The 19,027-nt window shown below is 41.5% G+C and overlaps 1 protein-coding gene across 7 annotated transcripts in view; it reads left to right on the top strand.

Annotated features, from left to right (window-relative positions):
• Positions 1-16,943, top strand: part of MPND (MPN domain containing) — a 60,823-nt gene extending 43,880 nt beyond the window's left edge. Inside the window, exons 12-15 of one of the 7 annotated variants that reach the window (XR_011848042.1) lie at positions 9,736-9,828; positions 10,451-10,484; positions 16,225-16,319; positions 16,566-16,943. Coding sequence is in view for 5 of the 7 variants with exons in the window: in XM_072113340.1 (XP_071969441.1) it covers positions 9,736-9,828; positions 16,225-16,302 (171 nt within the window). In the remaining 2 variants the exon portion in view is untranslated. Of the gene's footprint in view, positions 1-601; positions 5,475-9,735; positions 9,829-9,906; positions 10,335-10,450; positions 10,485-13,877; positions 13,939-16,224; positions 16,404-16,565 lie in introns of those variants that run through there. The other 6 variants (XM_072113340.1, XM_072113358.1, XM_072113331.1 and 3 more) reach the window with 6 other exon arrangements.
• Positions 16,944-19,027: the final 2,084 nt, after the last annotated feature.

Below are 19,027 nucleotides of genomic sequence, written 5' to 3'. Positions count from 1 at the left end.
GGACTAACCCGGACAGGAAAAAAGTTTTTGAATAAGTAAATGATGATATGGTAAGAAACTGAAGTTTGTATCAACGAAGTGTTGATAGTAATGACCACTGTGGTGCACATTGTATATAGTAAATGCACTATCCTATGCCCAGGTTATGTAACCTGTAGCTGTTAGGGAGAGGGGTGTCAGCTCTTACCAAATAGTGAGGAATGTGAGATTTTGCCGCTGTCCGGGAGGGTCCGCGTCCCCGACGTACGTTTCGGGGCGAAAAAATATTTTTCTGTTTATAAGCATTCAAATAATTTTATCTTAGAAAAGATAAACATTCAAATAATAAGAATTATATTGGCCAACATGGAGTACCGTATATATTCTCGAGTATAAGCTGACCCGAGTAGAAGCTGAGATACCTAATTTTAACACAAAAAACTGGGAAAACCTATTGACTCGAGTATAAGCCTAGGGTGTAAAATGCATTGGTCACAGCCTCCTGCCTCCCAGTACATAGCCAGCCTGCTGCTGCCCCCGATACATAGCCTGCCTGCTGCTGCCCCCCAGTATATAGCTTCCTGCCCAGTACATAAAAAAAAATAAACTCTGTACTCACCTTTCCGAGGCCCTGGGCAGGTCCTCTTCTTAGTTTCTGTCAGCAGCCGGTCCACGGCGCAGGTCCGTAGGGCACACACTGACGTCAGCCGCTTGCTAACATAACAGTTTGTGCACGCCATTACACAAGGCCTATCACTCCCGATGCACACACTGACGTCAGCCGCTTGCTGACATTGCTCCGCAGTATTTATTTTATTTTTTTTACTCGAGTATAAGTCAAGTTAGTTTTTACAGCATATTTTTTGTGCTGAAAAACTCTTATACTCACCTATAAACGTTTATGCTCGAGTATATACGGTATATAATTAAATACAGAAGAATAATGAAATAGCACGCAGGCTGGTCCTGTATAAACCAAAAGGTATTTATTTGCTAGTAATGACCCTTAGAATGAGTTATCTCATGCAGGAGCCAGAGGCAAAGGATCACAAGAGTACCTGTACCAAATTAAGTAGCCAGAAACATACATTTATAATGAACCTAGTGTGACAAAGTCACTATTGAATTGGCGAGAAAATGAAGGTTTATGTGTATTACAGCGACCACAGTGTGAATGGGGTCAAACTGGAAGCTGTTCTCCATGTGTTGGTCTCTGGGAAGACCTGGTACAGGACCCTAATTGCTGGAGTGGAGACAAGTGTGATCACTGCTCCAGACCAAAGCTTCCACACTGCAATGGGTCTAACAATGCACCAGGTGTGCAATCCCTTAAAGAAGGGTGTGGAGCAGTCAGAAGTTGCTCTCTACCTGGAGACACAGAGGCTGGACTGTGTGAGAGCCACACGTGAGTGACACAGGGTTACTGAACGTATGTTTCATGCTGGCAGGGAGAAGCCCTCCAGTGGCTAGTGAGGGCCGCCAAGTGTTTAGTTAGAGCCGGACAGGCAAGGATTTTTATTTGATGTTTTGTTTGTTACTGCTGTTTTTGCTGGAATAAATGCACAGTTTCAACTTTAATCCTGCTGTCCAAGAGAGCTTTGTCATTGCCGACCCCCACGTTTGAGCTGAACCCCTACAATTGGTGGAGGATGCAATGGGCAGGTTGCTAGCAGCAACTGCATGACAAAAGCTGCGGATGAACTTTAACTTTGTGAAAATTTAAAGGGCCAGAAGTCTATGTCCTGTGTGAAAGCAGCTGCGTTGCTGCAGGGTCCAGACAAGACAATGGAGGAGCTGATGGAGCAGCTGAGACAGTCTAACCTGAGACATGAGCAATTTATGGCTGATGTGCGACAAGCGCAACAAGAAGTACGACGCCAGACCACTGTGCGGCAGCAAAGCATGGAAAGCCTGAATGCATGTCTGAGAACAGAGAATAGTATGCTGGCCTCTAGCCTGGCTGTGACGTCTAAAGGTCCAGATGCAAAGAGTAAGAGTACTGTTGCTATGGACAACCAACAGGAGCCATGTTGGGGATGTCTACAGGTGGATCGCTGCATGAAAGGATGTCCTGTTGCTAAGAGGCCCAGTGTTTTGTTGGAGGTGCCATCTAGGAGGAGTAATACTGTTGCTACAAGCAAACAACCTCAAAAACGCATGGACACATGGGATCGATTTTCTGCAACAGAGGAATTGCTACTTACAACCCAGCACTGATACCAAACCCCTGGTAAAGTGAAATATCCAGGAGTTCCTGGTAAGACTGTTTGGGGCTTTAAGGGAGCTGGGAGGAGTGTGAACACCGTGAAAAATAAAGTTGCAGTGGGCTTGGGAAAGCCAAATGTACATAATTATGGACTAACCAAAGGGCTGGTGAAGTGTGCGTGTTTCCAGGGGCTTGGCCATGTTTCCATTGACTGTCCATTAATTGTTAAACCCTCTGCTGGTTCTGATCAGAAGCTCAATGAGGTCAGAGGGAACCAAACTCCTGAACCTGTGATGACACAACAGGTGCAACTTCCAAGAAAGACATTTGATTGTACTGTGGGTGGAATCCCATTAGGGGTTAGTTTGGTTCCAGACCAAAAGATTTCCAAAATCAGGCCAGAACTAATACTGTTTCTGGATGTTGTTCATGAGACCCACAAGACTGTGACTTTAAACTTTGAGACTGAGTTTGGAACAGTGGAACATGAACTTGTTAAATCTGATGATATTGATGGGGAGATTGTGCTAGGCCGAGATTTCAAGTTCTGTGGGAAAATTCTGGGGGAAAATGATGTTCTTGCTAACCCTGATGTTTATCCGCAGGAGACAAATTCCCCAGAAAGTGCTGAGATCTCTCAGAAAGAACCTGCATCCATAGAGCCTTTACCTGATGATAAAAATGTGTGTAGTGAAATGCTATGTGATAACAATGTCACCCAGTATTCCTCTGGTGTACACCTGCAGCCTCACAGTGCAGAGTCTGTAGACTTGGGGGTAGGTGCTCTAGAGCTTGTGGAAATGGAAAATGACATAGAATTGTTAAGCACAGATGTGTCTAAGTGCTCGAGGGCGCGCCCAGAGGTTGTGGCTGGTGATGGTGAAAATTCACTGTGTGAGAAAAATGTGCAATCACATGAGGTCAATGTGGTTGCCAATGGTAACACAGAAAATCTAGTGGTAAATGTATTTTCCAATGTGACCACACAAGACAGAGAGGTACAAAATGGTGGGGAGATTTGTACTGACCATGTAACCCTCCACTCACATAACACGTGTGAAAGTGATGGAAGTGACGCTGAGTGCTGTGTGGAGATGACTGATTGTGCTGTGGGCTCCTCAGGTTTGACTGAACTGAGTAAATCAAGCAGCAGAGATCTGTCATTGCATTCAGAGAAGTGCCCTGGTGTGAATGAAGCCATAAGTGATGCAGGTGCGTTTCCAGTTGGAAGAGTCAGTGAAGTGGGTGTACTTGTGGTGGATATGGCACCTGTCAGTGAGGTGGGTGCACTTGTGGTGGCTATGGCACCTGTCAGTGCTGAAACGCTCAGTACTAAACCAGATAAATATGGAATAACTTCCCTAGAAGTAATTATTACTGATGTTATGGAGTATGACACAGACAGGCGCGATTGTGATAGAAATAGTGTGCAAGAGGACAAGATTTCACCCCTAGAAATTGTGCCCCCTGCAGGCAGTTATAATGAAAGAGAAAGTGATTGCTGTGTAGAGCTTGATCATGTGAAAGGGATGAAGGGAGCCATGGATTTGGGTTTCAGCCCTGGTTCTGTGAGTTATACTGCAGAGCAGGATGAGGGTCCTGACAGCTTTGTAGAAAGGACCTCTACCTTGAGTGAGATACACAAGCTGAGTGTGCCTGAGAAGTGTAATGGGGAAGTGATCTTTGCTGACCCGATGGAACATTCAGGTGATAAAACAGAAGCAGATTCCTTGGTTTCCAGTGTGAAGGGAAGTGTTTCGGATGAAAGTGGTGACATTCCTGTGAATCTGGTGTCTACTACAATGACTTCTGATTTTCAGATTTCTATAAATGCAGGGAATGGTAAGGATTACAATACAGAGGATAGTGGTGATACATGTATGTCGCTCATGGACACTGGCTGTTCTCATACACAACTGATGAGTGTGAGTGATGATCAGAACAATTGCTTGCAGTTTGAAACAAATACTTCAGAAGATGTTGGGCTGATTGTATTGTCTTCAGACCATGGTTATAAGATACATGAGGAACATATGGAGTGTGTGCATGTATCCTGTACGTTTAATGTGATACCAACTACACAGTCCATATTGCCAGTAGATATGTCCAAAGTTGCTTTTGAAAGCTTGAAGTGTGGTGTGACTGATTCTAAAAGCTGTTTGCCCATAAAATCTATATGTGTGCAGGATTTGGAGCCTGAGACCTGCTTTGTCCAGGCAACATTATACATGGACGATATCCCACGCAAGAAACCTTACTACAAGGGGGTGAGCATGTTACAAAAGAAAGATGTCCATTTAAAATTTGGAAAATTTGACCCTGGAGGTTGTAGTCAGGTGATCCCACCTACGGTTGTGATCAAAGGGGGGGGATATGTGACAAAGTCACTATTGAATTGGCGAGAAAATGAAGGTTTATGTGTATTACAGCGACCACAGTGTGAATGGGGTCAAACTGGAAGCTGTTCTCCATGTGTTGGTCTCTGGGAAGACCTGGTACAGGACCCTAATTGCTGGAGTGGAGACAAGTGTGATCACTGCTCCAGACCAAAGCTTCCACACTGCAATGGGTCTAACAATGCACCAGGTGTGCAATCCCTTAAAGAAGGGTGTGGAGCAGTCAGAAGACGCTCTCTACCTGGAGACACAGAGGCTGGACTGTGTGTGAGCCACATGTGAGTGACACAGGGTTACTGAACGTATGTTTCATGCTGGCAGGGAGAAGCCCTCCAGTGGCTAGTGAGGGCCGCCAAGTGTTTAGTTAGAGCCGGACAGGCAAGGATTTTTATTTGATGTTTTGTTTGTTACTGCTGTTTTTGCTGGAATAAATGCACAGTTTCAACTTTAATCCTGCTGTCCAAGAGAGCTTTGTCATTGCCGACCCCCACGTTTGAGCTGAACCCCTACACTAGAAACTGAGGGAAAGAAGGGGAACAAATACAAAACAACAAACCGAAGAGGGTATATTGAGTTTAACCAAGAAGGAAAAGGCAACAGCTACTTTGAAGGGAGAAAGAGTTTCCATAGAGGGGAGAAATTAGAGCCTAATATGTGGGGGTAGGTGCACAACGGTGCATAACAGACCCACACTGTCTATTATGCCGTTGAAGACAGGTATTGCAGTCAGAGAGACCACATACAGTAGATCTCACATAGCCATTCTCTCTCTATAGCAGACTGTGCCATTAACTCTAAAATGCTCCGCCAGCTTCTCAAACCATTCCTCTAGGTTGCAGACCTCATGGATCAGGACTGGAGACTAGCAAACATAAATAAGAGACCTGCTTCTGGTGAGTACTTGTACAAACCATTGACCAGAAGCCTGGCAGACATAGTTATGGTGCCTCCAACCACCTTACATCTGTAACAGAGGGGTTTCCCTTATGTAGGAGAGCAAGAACCAGGTAGCACCTTGAGAAAATCTATTACCTAGTCTCCTGGTATTTTGTTGGAACATTTAGATCACTAGACATAAGATAAGCACTTCCCAAGTTTCATGTGCCAGGCGATGTAGAATGGTTGAGTGTCACAAGGTCTTGAGGAGATCAGCAAGTTGTTTATTACAAAAAGAGAGTTGGGGAGGTCCACCACATATCACGTCTCAAAGAGGGAAGGGGACAGTCTGTATGTGATAAAGCAATCTTGGCAGGAACTTACAATTGTACAGTTCCCATAGTGGCATCAATCACTTTGTCGCACGTCTGAATATGGCAATATCTAGAATTTTATTTTTAAGATTTATATTAAGGTATAAGAAAACCTACCGCTATGATTTGGATAACCCACAGAATAAAGAAGATGTGTCACTGAGTCAATGACTCTATAAACAAAGAAAAGTGAAACAAATACTAAGGGAAAAGACAAGGATGGTAAAAAAACAGAATATATTGAGGGAAAAAAAAAGGCAACAGGGCTACCCTGAAGTGTGGTTTTCCATAGAGGGGAACAATTAGGACCTAGTATGTAGAGTGGATGTAGGAGCAGCCACACTCACACTGCCTGTAATGCCATTGAAGACAGGTTTAGCAGCCAGAGAGACCACATGGATCTCACATAGACAAGGTCTCTCTGCAGCAAACGGTGCCATTAAAACATCAATTTTTTACACCAATAGTTGCACGGCTTGCGACCAAAAGTACCCTTTATCCACCAGGGTTATTATTAAAAATAACTTTTATTACTTTAATTTTAGAAACAACCTCAATAGAACATATTAAAAGTATGCAAACAGATGGTGTACGGGAGTGGGTAAAGTGGTTGGAGCTAGGAAGTTTGAAAATACAACAATATAATAATGATAAATTCTCATAGGGGGATTGATCAGTTCTCCCTAGAGCAGTGATGGCAAACATTTTAGACACCGAGTGCCCAAACTACAACCAAAACCCACGCATTTTTCGCAAAGTGCCAATGCGACAATTTAAGCAGTAACTTATTACTACCTGCTCTTTCGTGGGTTTAAATTGTATAGGCACCTGAGGACACCAATACAGTAGAAAGAAGGAGAAGAAGTTTGGATTATCATTGTAGCTTCCTTCTGGTGTCCTGGGCTGCCTGGGACTGCAAGAGGCCTTGAGTCCTGTCTGGTAAACTCTACCCTGGGGTGATGGCCTGGGTGCCCATATAGAGGGCTCTGAGTGCCACCTCTGGCACCTGTGCCATAGGTTCGCCACCACTGCCCTAGAGGCTAGAAGCAGCTGAACTGAGCTACTGTTGACTTTGGGACTTCCGAAGACCCGAGGCTGCTTCGGGTTAACCTATTCATTACAATGTGCTATCGGCACATTGTAATGAATGAGGAGTAAAATCCCCATATACTTCCATACTATAGTCACACCCTAAGTCGAAAATGGCCCTTTTTTGCCATTTAAACAAAATTCTATAAAAAGTGATCAAAAGGTCGTACAGTCCTAAAAATGATAACATTGTAAACTTCATCAAAATCCGCAAAAAACAACACCTCCTAAAGCTCCGTACACCAAAGTATAAAAAAAAGTTATTAGTGCCAGAAGACAAATATTTTTGTACAGGAGGTTTTAATTTTTTTAAATGTATGATAAAATTATAGAACCTATGAAAATTTGGTATCCCCGAAATTGTACCAACCCAAAGAATAAAGCAGACATGTCATTTGGGGCATACAGTAAAATCCAAGCCCACAAGAATACGGCACAAATGCGTTTTTTTTTACCAATTTCACTGCTTTTGGAATTTTTTTCCCACTTCCCAGTACACAGCATGGAATATTTAATGACACCATTTTGAAGTGTAATTTTTTATGCAGAAAATAAGCCCTCACACAACTCTGTACATGGAAAAATAAAAAAAAGTTATAGATTTTTGAAGGTGGGGAGTGAAAAATGAAAACGCAAAAAACTAAAAGGGCTGGGGTGGGATGGGGTTAAAGGTTAACATTATCAGATTGACAAAAGAGATCACTGATCAGCTAACTAAAGGGTTCATTGCACTCCATTGAGGACAGCGTCCCATTTATGGTTTACTACAGGCCTCAGATGATCCGTCGGTTATAACAACCTTTCTCCATCATAGGCCATTAACCCTTTTAGGACTCCCTTTTTCGCTTTTTCATTTTTGTTTTTTTACTCTGCTTCTTTACTCCTCTCTTTCAAAAAACTACAACTTTTTTATTTTTCTGTTTAGTGGGATGTGTTGGGGCTTGTTATCTGCGGGACAAATTCTAATTTTTACACGTAGAAACAATAGTGACCGCACACCATGTATGGGTGGTGCTCAATGTAGGATTCTCAGTCCATCCATAATCCACATAGAGAACATGGCACACACCAAACTGGTTTTCTTTAATTTTTTTATTTTTAGCGTTTTCAATGTATAATTCACACAGTGGAGCCTTCACCGTAGAAATTGAACAAAAGTTATATAATTCTATACAGATCAGAGGTAATATATGACGTTTCGGTCATCACGACCTTTGTCAAGCATGATCTGGCAATGTCTGCAGTAGTAGGTAGGAGAGTGGTGAGGCTGCACCAGTTTGGTGTGTGCCATGTTCTCTATGTAAATTCTAATTTTTAGTGATGCCATTTCATATTCCTATAATTAATATTCTGCAAATCTGGAAAAAAAATGTGGTGATATGCGGTGAAATTGACAAAAAAAAAACACTTTTGCTGTCTTGCGGGTTCTGTTTTTACGTCTCTCTTTGAGCGCTCCAAATGACAACTCCCCTTTATTCTTTGGGACTGTTCAATTGTGGAGGTACCTCCTTTCTATAGGTTTTAGTAGATTTTCAAAAAATGTAAATCTGTTGTACAAAAAAAGAATTGCCTCAATTCTGAGGCCAACAACTTTTTCATACTTCGGTGTACATACCTTAGTAAGGTGTAATTTTTAGCTGGCGTTTTAATTTGTATCAATTTGGGACCTATGAGACCATTTGACCATTTTTTATTCAAATATTTATGGATGGAAAAATGGCAAAAGAGTGTTGATTCGAACATTTGGGTGCTATTTTCTGTTAGCGTTCATGGCCGGGAATAATCTTTTTCATATTTTGGTAGGGGCATTTTGGGACGTGGCGATACCTAACATGTTTTTTGAATTTTACTGTATATTTTATTTAAGTGGAAAACGGGGTGATTTAAATTTTTTTAAATACTATTATTTCAGTAATAATTCAGGTTATTAGAGATATGACATCACAGGGGGTGCCAATCTAAGATGGCATCCATCAACAGCACTGTTAGGTGCTGCAGTCGGGTTTGACCATGGTACTTCACAGGTCAACTGCCACTTTCAGTGTCGGCACAGTCCGCAACACATAGCGGTTCTACTTTTGCTCTACTCTTTGCTGTATATTTGAAACATTGCAATACAGACACACTGTACTAAGGGCCCGATTTGCGTTTTCCTTTTTCCAATTTGCGCAGATTTTTTTCCTGAATTGCCCCGGGTTTTTGGCGCACGCGCAGATTCGGAGAAACCGCCACATTAAAAAAAAAAAAAAAAAAAAGTGGCGCTGGATACGCACTTACCTGCACCCAGCAACGGATCGTGAACTCCGGCGGACTTCAGCACAACAGTGACACCTGGTGGACGTCGGAGGAACTGCCTTAGTGAATCACCGGAAGACCCGAATCCACCGCAGAGAACGCGCCGCTGGATCTCGAATGCACCAGTAAATCTGCCCCACTGTGTGAAAATATATCGGATGTGTAAAAAGGTCTGTTGTACAGTTATGTGTCATAGTTTAGTGCTTAAGAGTCCAATGCAATGATGTGGCCAAGAGGCATCAGCCCCAAAACAACCTTATTCTTGCATTCTTTACAATGCATTTGGTGGAAGTCATAGTAGATATTAGCAAAAAAAAAAAAAAAAAGAACCCACATCTCAAGTTAATATGCTCGGTTTTATGCTTCAACTAATTTTCTTTTGTTTCTCTATAGCACTTTGATAAGATAAAAAAATTGAGTTAGTAGTATCTCATGAACCTCATTTACTTACAGAAAGATCACAAATATTTAGAAGCATCACTACAAAACAGTTTTATAGCCCCTTTTTTGTCTTCCACAGGCTCTGCTTGTGGAGTTCTATAAAGGAGGACCTGACCAGATAACACTGCAAGATAAATGGAATGAAGAGAAAACTTTCCTAGAAAAAATAAAGGTATGCAACTATATATATCCACTTTCATTCAATTAATGGCATTACTAAGGCAGATCTTCTCTTTTCCTTTTCATACAGACAGTGTTAATATTGCCTACTGTTGTCCTCCGAGGGATCAAAAAATGTACTTTTTTTTTTGCTCATTAATGTACACTCTATCACGTGGTCATAAGTATTTAGACCCTTTGCTGTGACACTCATATTTAACTCATATACTGTCCATTTCCTTCTGATCCTCCTTGAGATGGTTCTACTCCTTTATCGGAGTCCATCTGTGTTCAAATAAACTGATTGAACTTGATTAGGAAAGGCACACATCTTTCTATATAAGACCTCACAGCTCACAGTGCATGTCAGGGCACATGAAAATCATGAGGTCTAAGGAACTCCCCAAGAAGTTCAAAGACAAAATTGTGGCAAGGCACAAATCTGGCCAAGTTTAAAAAAGAATTTATGCAGCACTCATGGTTCATAAAAGCACAGTGGCCTCCGTAATCCTAAATTGAAAGAAGTTTGGGACGACCACAACCCTTCCTTGCCCTGGTTGTCCAGTAAAACTAAGCAATTGTAGGAGAAAAGCCTGGCATAATATAATATTCTGCTATGTATAATATTCTGACAGGTATTCTGCTGCAGTTATACATGGCAGAAGACAGGTAAGATGGCAGAGAAAAACTAACACCTATGTTTGTCTAAAAATATTTTCCGTTTCCTTTATGTTTGCTATGGTTGCTTTACTTGCCCTTCCGTCCATCTTCGTCCATCAATTGGGGGTGTCCCAACTATCAACATCAGTGCCTTACTTCTTCACTTACCCTTGTACACCAATTATACACTCTTTACTTTATGTAAGCATACTAACTTTTCACAGTGTTCTGTTTTGAAGCAGGAAATAACTTTTTATAAATCACTAAGCAACTTCTTTCTATCTTAATTCTCCTGCTTGCTGCAGGGGACATTTCTCCCAAGCCAAGCCCACCTTCTCCTCATTTTAACACTTCACTCAGAAACCCTGCTAACCTTATCAAGATTTAGTGTATCCCCTTTTCTCCTTCTCCTTCTCCACCCACTGTGTAAGTTGAAGTCTATTCTGGAGAATAGCTCCCATCCCTTGCATGAGACTGTGGTGGCATTGGGGAGCATATTCAGTGACCGACTACTTCACCCCAAGTGTGAGAGGGAGCGTTATCGTAAGTCATTCCTCCCCGCTGCCATCAGGCTGTTCAACAAACAAGGCCCAAACAGAAGTAACCTGCGCCCCCCACCTAACCAGTCCCTGCAGGTCCCATCCACAGACTGAACATCAAACTGCCGATCATTGCTTGTCAATTTTTTGTCTTTTTATCCCCCTTTTCTTTTTGTTCATTTATCCCTAATATTATTGTTGTCATAGTTTGTACTTCACTCTCTGTACTCTCTCTGCTGCTGTAACGCTGTAAATTTCCCCACTGGGGGACTAATAAAGGATTATCTTATCTTAACCCCTTTTAAATGTGCCCTATTGAATTCCCGCTTTGTGTGCAATAAACTAGAATCTCTTCACGTCCATTGACTTGTTGGACATCACTGAAACATGGATTCAGCTGGATGACTCCTGCCTCCCTCATGGCTTTGTTTTATGGCGGCTTACAGTTTTCTTCCTGCTCCAGACCTGAGAACAGGCAGGGAGGAGGGGTAGGCATAAGTTTTGAGAATGACACAAATATTATATTTTCACATGATCTGTTGCCCTCTGGTTTTATGTGTGTTTGTCAGATGTTTTTATCACATACAGAAATACAAGTGCAATCATATTATGAGTAACAAATGCTTTTAGTGACAGAATGAGTTACTGCAGCAAGTCAATATTTGCAGTGTTGACCCTTCTTCAGGACCTCTGCAATTCTCCCTGGCAGCTCTCAATCAACTTCTGGACCAAATCCTGACTGATAGCAGTCCAATCAATGCTTGCATTTTGTCACAATTTGTTGTTTTTTGTTTATCCACCCGTCACCCTACCAGTTCCTTGACCACTTTGCCTCTTGGCTCTCTCACTTTCTATCCTGTGACATTCCTACCATCATTATGGCAGTCTTTAACTTCCCTATTAACACTCCAATTCCCCCTCCTTCCTCTCAGTTCTTATCACTTAAATACTTCTAGGTCTTTCACAACTCCCTGATTCTCCCACTCATAATGACGGAAACATCCTCGACTTGGTCTTCTCTGGACTTTCTTCCATATCTAATTTTACCAATTCTTCCTTTCCACTTTCAGACCATAACCTTATTTCTTTTAGTTTCAATAACCTTCACCTTCTCAGAATTTTTCCTCCCATCGTTCATATGGGAATGCACGTGCCATTAATGCTCACCAATTCATACAAAACCTTGCATTCGCCCCCCTCTGTCCTCTTTCACCTGTCCAAGCCTGGCTACTAACCATTATAATCTTACTGAATCATCAGAAGTGCCCTAGATGAGATGGCACCACTCTATCTGAAATTTTCCACACAGATGCAGGCAACCTTAATAGACCTTGACAGGTCTATTTTACTACTTTAATATCCTCTGTTTCTCACAAACCCAAAAGGCTCTTTGATACTCTACACTCCTTATTAACACTAAAGGTGCAGTCACCTATAAAAGGGCTTGGGGATGAAGATCTGGCCACCTACTTTACAGATAAATTGACTGCATTCTCCGGGAAATATTTTTTTAATCCACTCACTCCATTAATAGCCTTTACTCCGTTACCTTACCCCTGTTCGATCTCTTCCTTTGAGCCAGTTACAGAGGAAGAAATCTCCAGGCCTCTTTCCTCTGCTCACTGCACTACCTGCATCAGTGACCCCATCCCCTCACACATTGAATAGTCCCTCATCCCAGTGGTCATTTCTCACCTCAATAAAATCTTCAACCTCTTTCTCTTCTGATGTTGCTCCCTCTTCTTTCAAGCATGCGGTTGTTACCCCATTACTATAGAAACCTTCCTTGGACCCATCGAACTCCTCAAACTCCTGCAACAGGTGGTGTATTATCAACTAACCCGCTATCTATTGACTAATTCCCACCTTGACCCCTTACAATCTGGTTTTCGTAGTATGCACTCCACTGAAATGGCCCTTTCTAAAGTCTCCAGTGATCTCCCCACTGCTAAATCCAAACATGACTATTCTCTCCTTATTCTTCTAGATCTCCCAACGATGCTTCGGTCCATTGGCCTGAATGACACGCTTTTGGTTTTCTTCCTATCTCTCTGACCGCACTATTAGTGTAATTTTTCTGGTTCTCTCTCTTCTTATCTTCGTCTCACTGTCAGGGTTCCTGACGGCTCAATCCAAGGTCCTCTTCTCTTTTCCTTTTATACTGCCCCCATCAAACAAAGCAGATTTGGTTTCCTGTATCATCTTTATGCTGATGATACACAGCTATATACTTCTGCATATAACGTCACCTCTGCCTTTCTTCAGAACACAAGTGATTGTCTTTCTGCTGTCTCTAACATCAGGTCCTCTCTCCTCTTGAAACATAATCTTTCTAAGACTGAACTTATCGTTTTTCCACCATCTACTAACCGACCAAACCCTCTCGATCTTGGTCTGTGGGATCACTATAACATCCACATAGATTGTAAGCTCTTGTGAGCAGAGCCCTCACTTCTATTGTTCCATATGACTGTTTGTACTCTGTAACATAGTATTTAATGTGTATATGCAACATCCCCCACCGGGGCCTAGCCTTTTCTCGGGGCCTGGAGTCAGCCGGGGCCCGCAGTACCTGAGTGGCTGGCGGTTGCGGCCTAGGCACGCTATTGTCACGGTGCTTGGTATGGGGGAACCGGAGGGCTGTCCTACAGCCTGGCAGGTCTCCAGCAGGGTGGTGTTGGCAAGAAATGATGAGGGAGAGGCTGCGATAGCGGTTCTCCCTGGGGCAACCCTTTGGTGTCTAGAGTATAAGTCTCTGTGTAGTGGACAGGGTGCCCGTGATGATGGCAGCCATAGTAGCAGGGACCAGACGGAGGCAGACGTTGAACAAAAACAACTTACAGTTCTTTATTGGAACCGACAGGAACCGCAGCAACGTGCCTTAACAAAAATGGTGGATTGCTGAGATGCAGTTGGAGGGATCATCAGCCTGGATGCAATGGCAGGCTGGGAGATAGCCGTGTCCTAAAAGGCGGCTTCAGCTTGTCCTGAGTTGCTTCAGGTATCACCCTGGAAGGTAGGATGATACCCTTTCCTCTCTCTAACTCACTACACTCTACTGTCTCACTGCTTGGTTTGACTGGCTAGTCTTTCTGACTGGATCCTGTCAGACTCACTTCTCTGACTGAACTGACTGTTGGAAATCTCCAACCGTCACTTTTTCTCAGCTCTTGGTCATGTGGTGGTTACTCCTCCAATTACATCCCAGCTTACAATACATTAGGATAACACATGTGATTGGATGACACATCTTACATCACATCAAAGAATTAACTCCTGCCTTGCCAGGCAGGATCTACCACTGCAGTACTCATCTGTGTTATCTAGTGTTATGTAGTGACATGCTGTGGGGCTGATCAGACCCTACACAGGCTGCAAGCTACATGGTGGGACGTATTCACAAACACAGCTCTGCCTTGCATCGGCGAGGGTGTTGCATATATGTTCCCTAAAGATTATTATTGGTGAGAAAGGTAAAGAAGAACCCCAAGATCACTGTGATTGAGCTCCAGAGATGCAGTAAGCAGATGGGAGAAAGTTCCACAAAGATCACTGGAGCCCTACACCAGTGGGGGTTTTATGGCAGTGTGCCAACAGAAGCCTCTCCTCTGCAAGACATATGAAAGCCTGCATACAGTTTGCAAAAAAAACACATGGAGGACTCCCAGACAATGAGAAATAAGATTGAACTTTTGGTGTTAATTTCAAGCAGTCTGTGTGGAGAAACCAGGCACTACTCAACCACTGCCAAATACAATCCCAACAGTGAAACATGGTGGTGGAAGCATCATGCGATGGGGGTGTTTTTCAGCTGCAGGGACAGGACTACTGGTTGCAGTTGAAGGAAAGGTGAATGCTGCCTGGATGAAAACCTCAGGCTGTGCCGACAGAAAGACATTGTCTGTGCCTTTCAACAAGAAAATGAGCATAAGCACACAGCTTAAATAACAAAGCAGTGGCTTCAGAACAATTCTGTGACCAATCTTGTATGACCCAACCAGAGCCCTCACCTAAACCTAATGGAGAGACTTGAAAATGGCTGTCCACCAACATTCACCACCCAACCTGAGGGGAACTGGAGAGGACCTGCAAGTGAGAAAATTTTGTTGCATTGTTCTTAAAAAAAAACTGTCGGTACTAGCTCAAAAGGTGCTTCTACTCAATACTAATCAAAAGGTTTGAATACCTATGACTGTGTGATATTTCAGTTTTACTTGTTTAATAAATTATCAAAAATATCTACATTTCTGTCTCTTTTCTGTAAGGATGGGGTGCCCGGTTTCCATTAATGAGCAAAAAATAGAATTTTTTTTATGTTACCAATTGTCTGCAATAATAATAAATCTTTATTTATATAGTGCCATCAAATTCCGTAGCGCTTTACAAATCATGATCAATAAAAGAATTAGTGAAAAATTTAAAGGGGTCTGAAAACTTTCCGTACCCATTGTAAATTTGGTATCCCCACAATCTTACTAAGCAAACATTGAAGCGGATGTTTTCTGTTCAATAAGTTTCATTGAAGGATATGACATACATAAGTAAATAGGTAAAAAACTTATTTATGCATAAAATACTGTAGCATATAAGAAAGAGATTATACCTGTGAGAGAATGGGACACCGAAAACGAATATTTTCATCTGGACCACATATCAAAATCCCTAAAAACAAAGCCCATTAGAATATAGTGCAAATATGTTTTACCACATTTGGAACTGCCCACTATAGGACTTGGAATATTAAATGGTGCCACTAGAATTTGTCATGCAGATAACAAGCCTTAGCTTTGTAAACAAAGAAGTCATAAAGATACGTCTTATGGAAGATACAAAAACATGGTCCTAAAGGGGATAAGTATCCCTTATTCCAGTGTCTGTATCCTGTTGACATCATTTACATATGGGCTACACCTACATTTTTCTTTTACTGCACGAGTCAAGAACTAGAGATAAAATCGAAGAAGCTCTGAATTTTTTTTTCTGCCAAATATGGGAAATAAAGAGCTACTTTACAGTATATAGTAGTTAAAATAAGCTCTATGTTTATATCTGGCCAATTCCTAGCTACTTAGCACACTGGAGAGATTTTCAAGCTACTAAGTAAATTTATGAATTGTAACATAAAAATGCATTTCAGAAATGTTTTAATTCTACAAAAGTGTCTTGAGGAAGCTATAGCCTTAATTGTATACCCCTCCCCTCTTTTGCAGGGATCTTTGGCTGCCCGTATTCCTAAGGATACTGGATTTGAGACTACTCTTGATCAAATTTGTAGAATTCTTACCTAATTGGGGTTTCTCTGCAGGTATTATATTTAATGATTTTCAGTAATAAAACCCTGAATACTTGCACTTCTGATGTAAGAAATAAAAATGGTTTCTGCTCTGTTTCTTGGCGAATCTGTAAATTAGCTGATTTAAAAGAGCATAACTTATTACATATTTTTTTAGGTGAAGTGGGGTTAACATATCTGTCCACAGGTTAAGCAAGATATCTTTTAATTAAAAAACCCTAAATTTTAAACATGAGTTTTCCCACCAAACACTTTTAGGTGAACTAGTAAAAGAAAAAATTGGATTGCATCACTTACCGTACCCAAGATCCCAAAGCAGCTGAAGGTACGCTCTGCGCGGACAGAAAAAGCTGAGCTGGTGTCAGAGTGACTCCAAGAGAAAAGAAAGGGAATCCAGCAGAGTAATTATCCAAAAGAAAACAATAGTATTGTTCTCATTCCAGTTAAAAATATCACATGCTAGCATACTACGACTAAGAATCATCTTGATTTGAAATGCGTCAGACTTTCTTATGGATCTGTTATGCTTTTAAAAACATGAAATAAATTACAATGTTTTTAACTGGAATGTGAATGCTTTTCTTGAATGCAGAGAAATATACATTTTCTGTTGCTACTGGACATGGACCGAGGTCTGGTGCATCTTTCTTGCCCTGTTTCACAGGAGTGTGAAGGCACTGGCATTGCTATCTGGCTCATGCCTAGATGGTTATCTACCCCAGGCATGTTTGACTCCAGCTCTAATACTCTGCTGTGTGTTTCCTCCCTCACCCCCTGACACAAGATAAAGAGTTTGCATCTTGGCCTGCCTCCAAGCCAGGTACAATCAGCAACATCATTATGCACAATGGTCAGTCTGTCACTGAATGTCTGTCAAAGCTGCCTGTCTCTTCGAGCGGTTGACTGTCTCATATCACCTTTGCGTGAGTGGCCGTAAATAAAAAAAAGAGTATAACTCCCCCTCCCATCTCGCTAATGTAATGGCCTGTGGAAAACATCTCTTAAGAGTCAAAAACTAGAGATGTTCTGTCTAAAAAAAAAAAGCCTGTAATTTGGACTTTAAGGGTAGCTAGTCCTTTTTACAACCCTTTTTGAAGACAATCCGGTATTTGAAAGAAACTATGATGATTTTTTTTTAAAGCACACAAATGTAAAATCCAAAGAAAAGCAATAGAGGCAGTATAACTGTTGAAAAAAAGAGGTTTATTCACCCAAAGTGCAGGTGCATGTAAATGTGAAGGTAATGTAAATCAAACTATTAGAAATTGAAATTATTCAGAATGCTGATAATGACAGCATTTTTATAATCATCATAGCATAGTCTATTGGAACCAGCTAAAAATGACATCCCTTTTGACAGGTTCCCTTTAAATTCTGGACTGTACCCAAGATGGTAGGAAAGCTTTCCAGATGTGAGAGTATATCCAGTAGATTATAGTCTTTTTGTAGTTTTGTATAGTGTACATTTTTATGGTTTATGGATATAATATTATATATCCATAAATAATATTATGAATATAATAATTATTTGGGTTAAGGGAGTATAGAATAATTTATCTGTGTGAAGTCCAATGCAATTTTCTGCAAAACTTGCTTGGTGCACCCTGTGTATTTAAACTTCCCTTTGAAGCATATTTTGGTGAATATACTAATGTGGGGTATGAACTCCACACATCCTATTGTTTTTAGGAAAGTGCATTTTCTTTATAAAAGTAGTCTGGGTTTGCACTTGTTATGGTGTAAATGTAGAATAATTTTTTTTTTTTTTTAATCAGATTTTTTTAAATTGATTTTTAACAATTTTTACATAAACATATAAACCTTTCCCACCCATCCGATCCCTATCCCCCTTTTCAGAGACAACCCCCCTCCTTCCCGTAACAGTCTAAACCAAGTGCATATTATGGTGGATCCCCCTAGGATCCTGATGGTAACTGGGTGTACAGCTAAAACAAGTTTTATGGATGGCAGCAAAAACTATGTTATTTAACAATCAATCAAAAATTGGTGGGAAAAAAAAACGTATATTGCAAATGTATAGGTGGCAGTCCAGGAGAGTCCAACCAAGGACCCTATAACCATTCAAATTTTGCAATGGCTTTTCGTTTACAATAAACACTTTTTTCTAACTGTATGATATTATTCAATTTATTGACATATGCCTCCAGCCCCGGAGAAACAGGGTGGAGCTAATACATAGCAGTGAGCTTCGCAGCCTGGTATAACATCCTACTAACCCCAGTTATCCTGACCCAGCAGTCTTGGGAGACAGACCACTGGAGTGGCCAGTAACGTTACTCCAAAGACTAGTGATAAAATTCTAAACATTTTTCCAGAACCTCCCCACTTTAGACATCCCCAGAGCATATGCATCAGGTGAGCACCTTCCATAACACATCTTGGGCATAAGTCTTCCTCACGCAGATCAACCCTATATAAACAGTGAGGAGTTTACCTCTATGCAGTAAATATAATGGAGATAAGCAATGGACAATGAAGGAACTTCTGATAGAGCTTCAGACCATTGTTTAGGGGCTCTAAGTCCTTCTCCTAACTAGCATGGGCGGTCAAAGGGTATTTCGTTGTTCTGCAGTATTCTGCCATGTTCTGCTATAACATGGCTGCCTGGAGCTGTTGTATCTCTCCTAAACACACACAGGCTGCAGGGGATGTGGCCGCCAGCACCAGGAAGCACATAGAGGAGCCATTACACCATTACC

The sequence above is a fragment of the Engystomops pustulosus genome, chromosome 1 (assembly GCF_040894005.1).
Source record: "Engystomops pustulosus chromosome 1, aEngPut4.maternal, whole genome shotgun sequence".
Classification (NCBI taxonomy): domain Eukaryota; kingdom Metazoa; phylum Chordata; class Amphibia; order Anura; family Leptodactylidae; genus Engystomops; species Engystomops pustulosus.
This window is presented reverse-complemented; position numbering and strand designations above follow the sequence as displayed.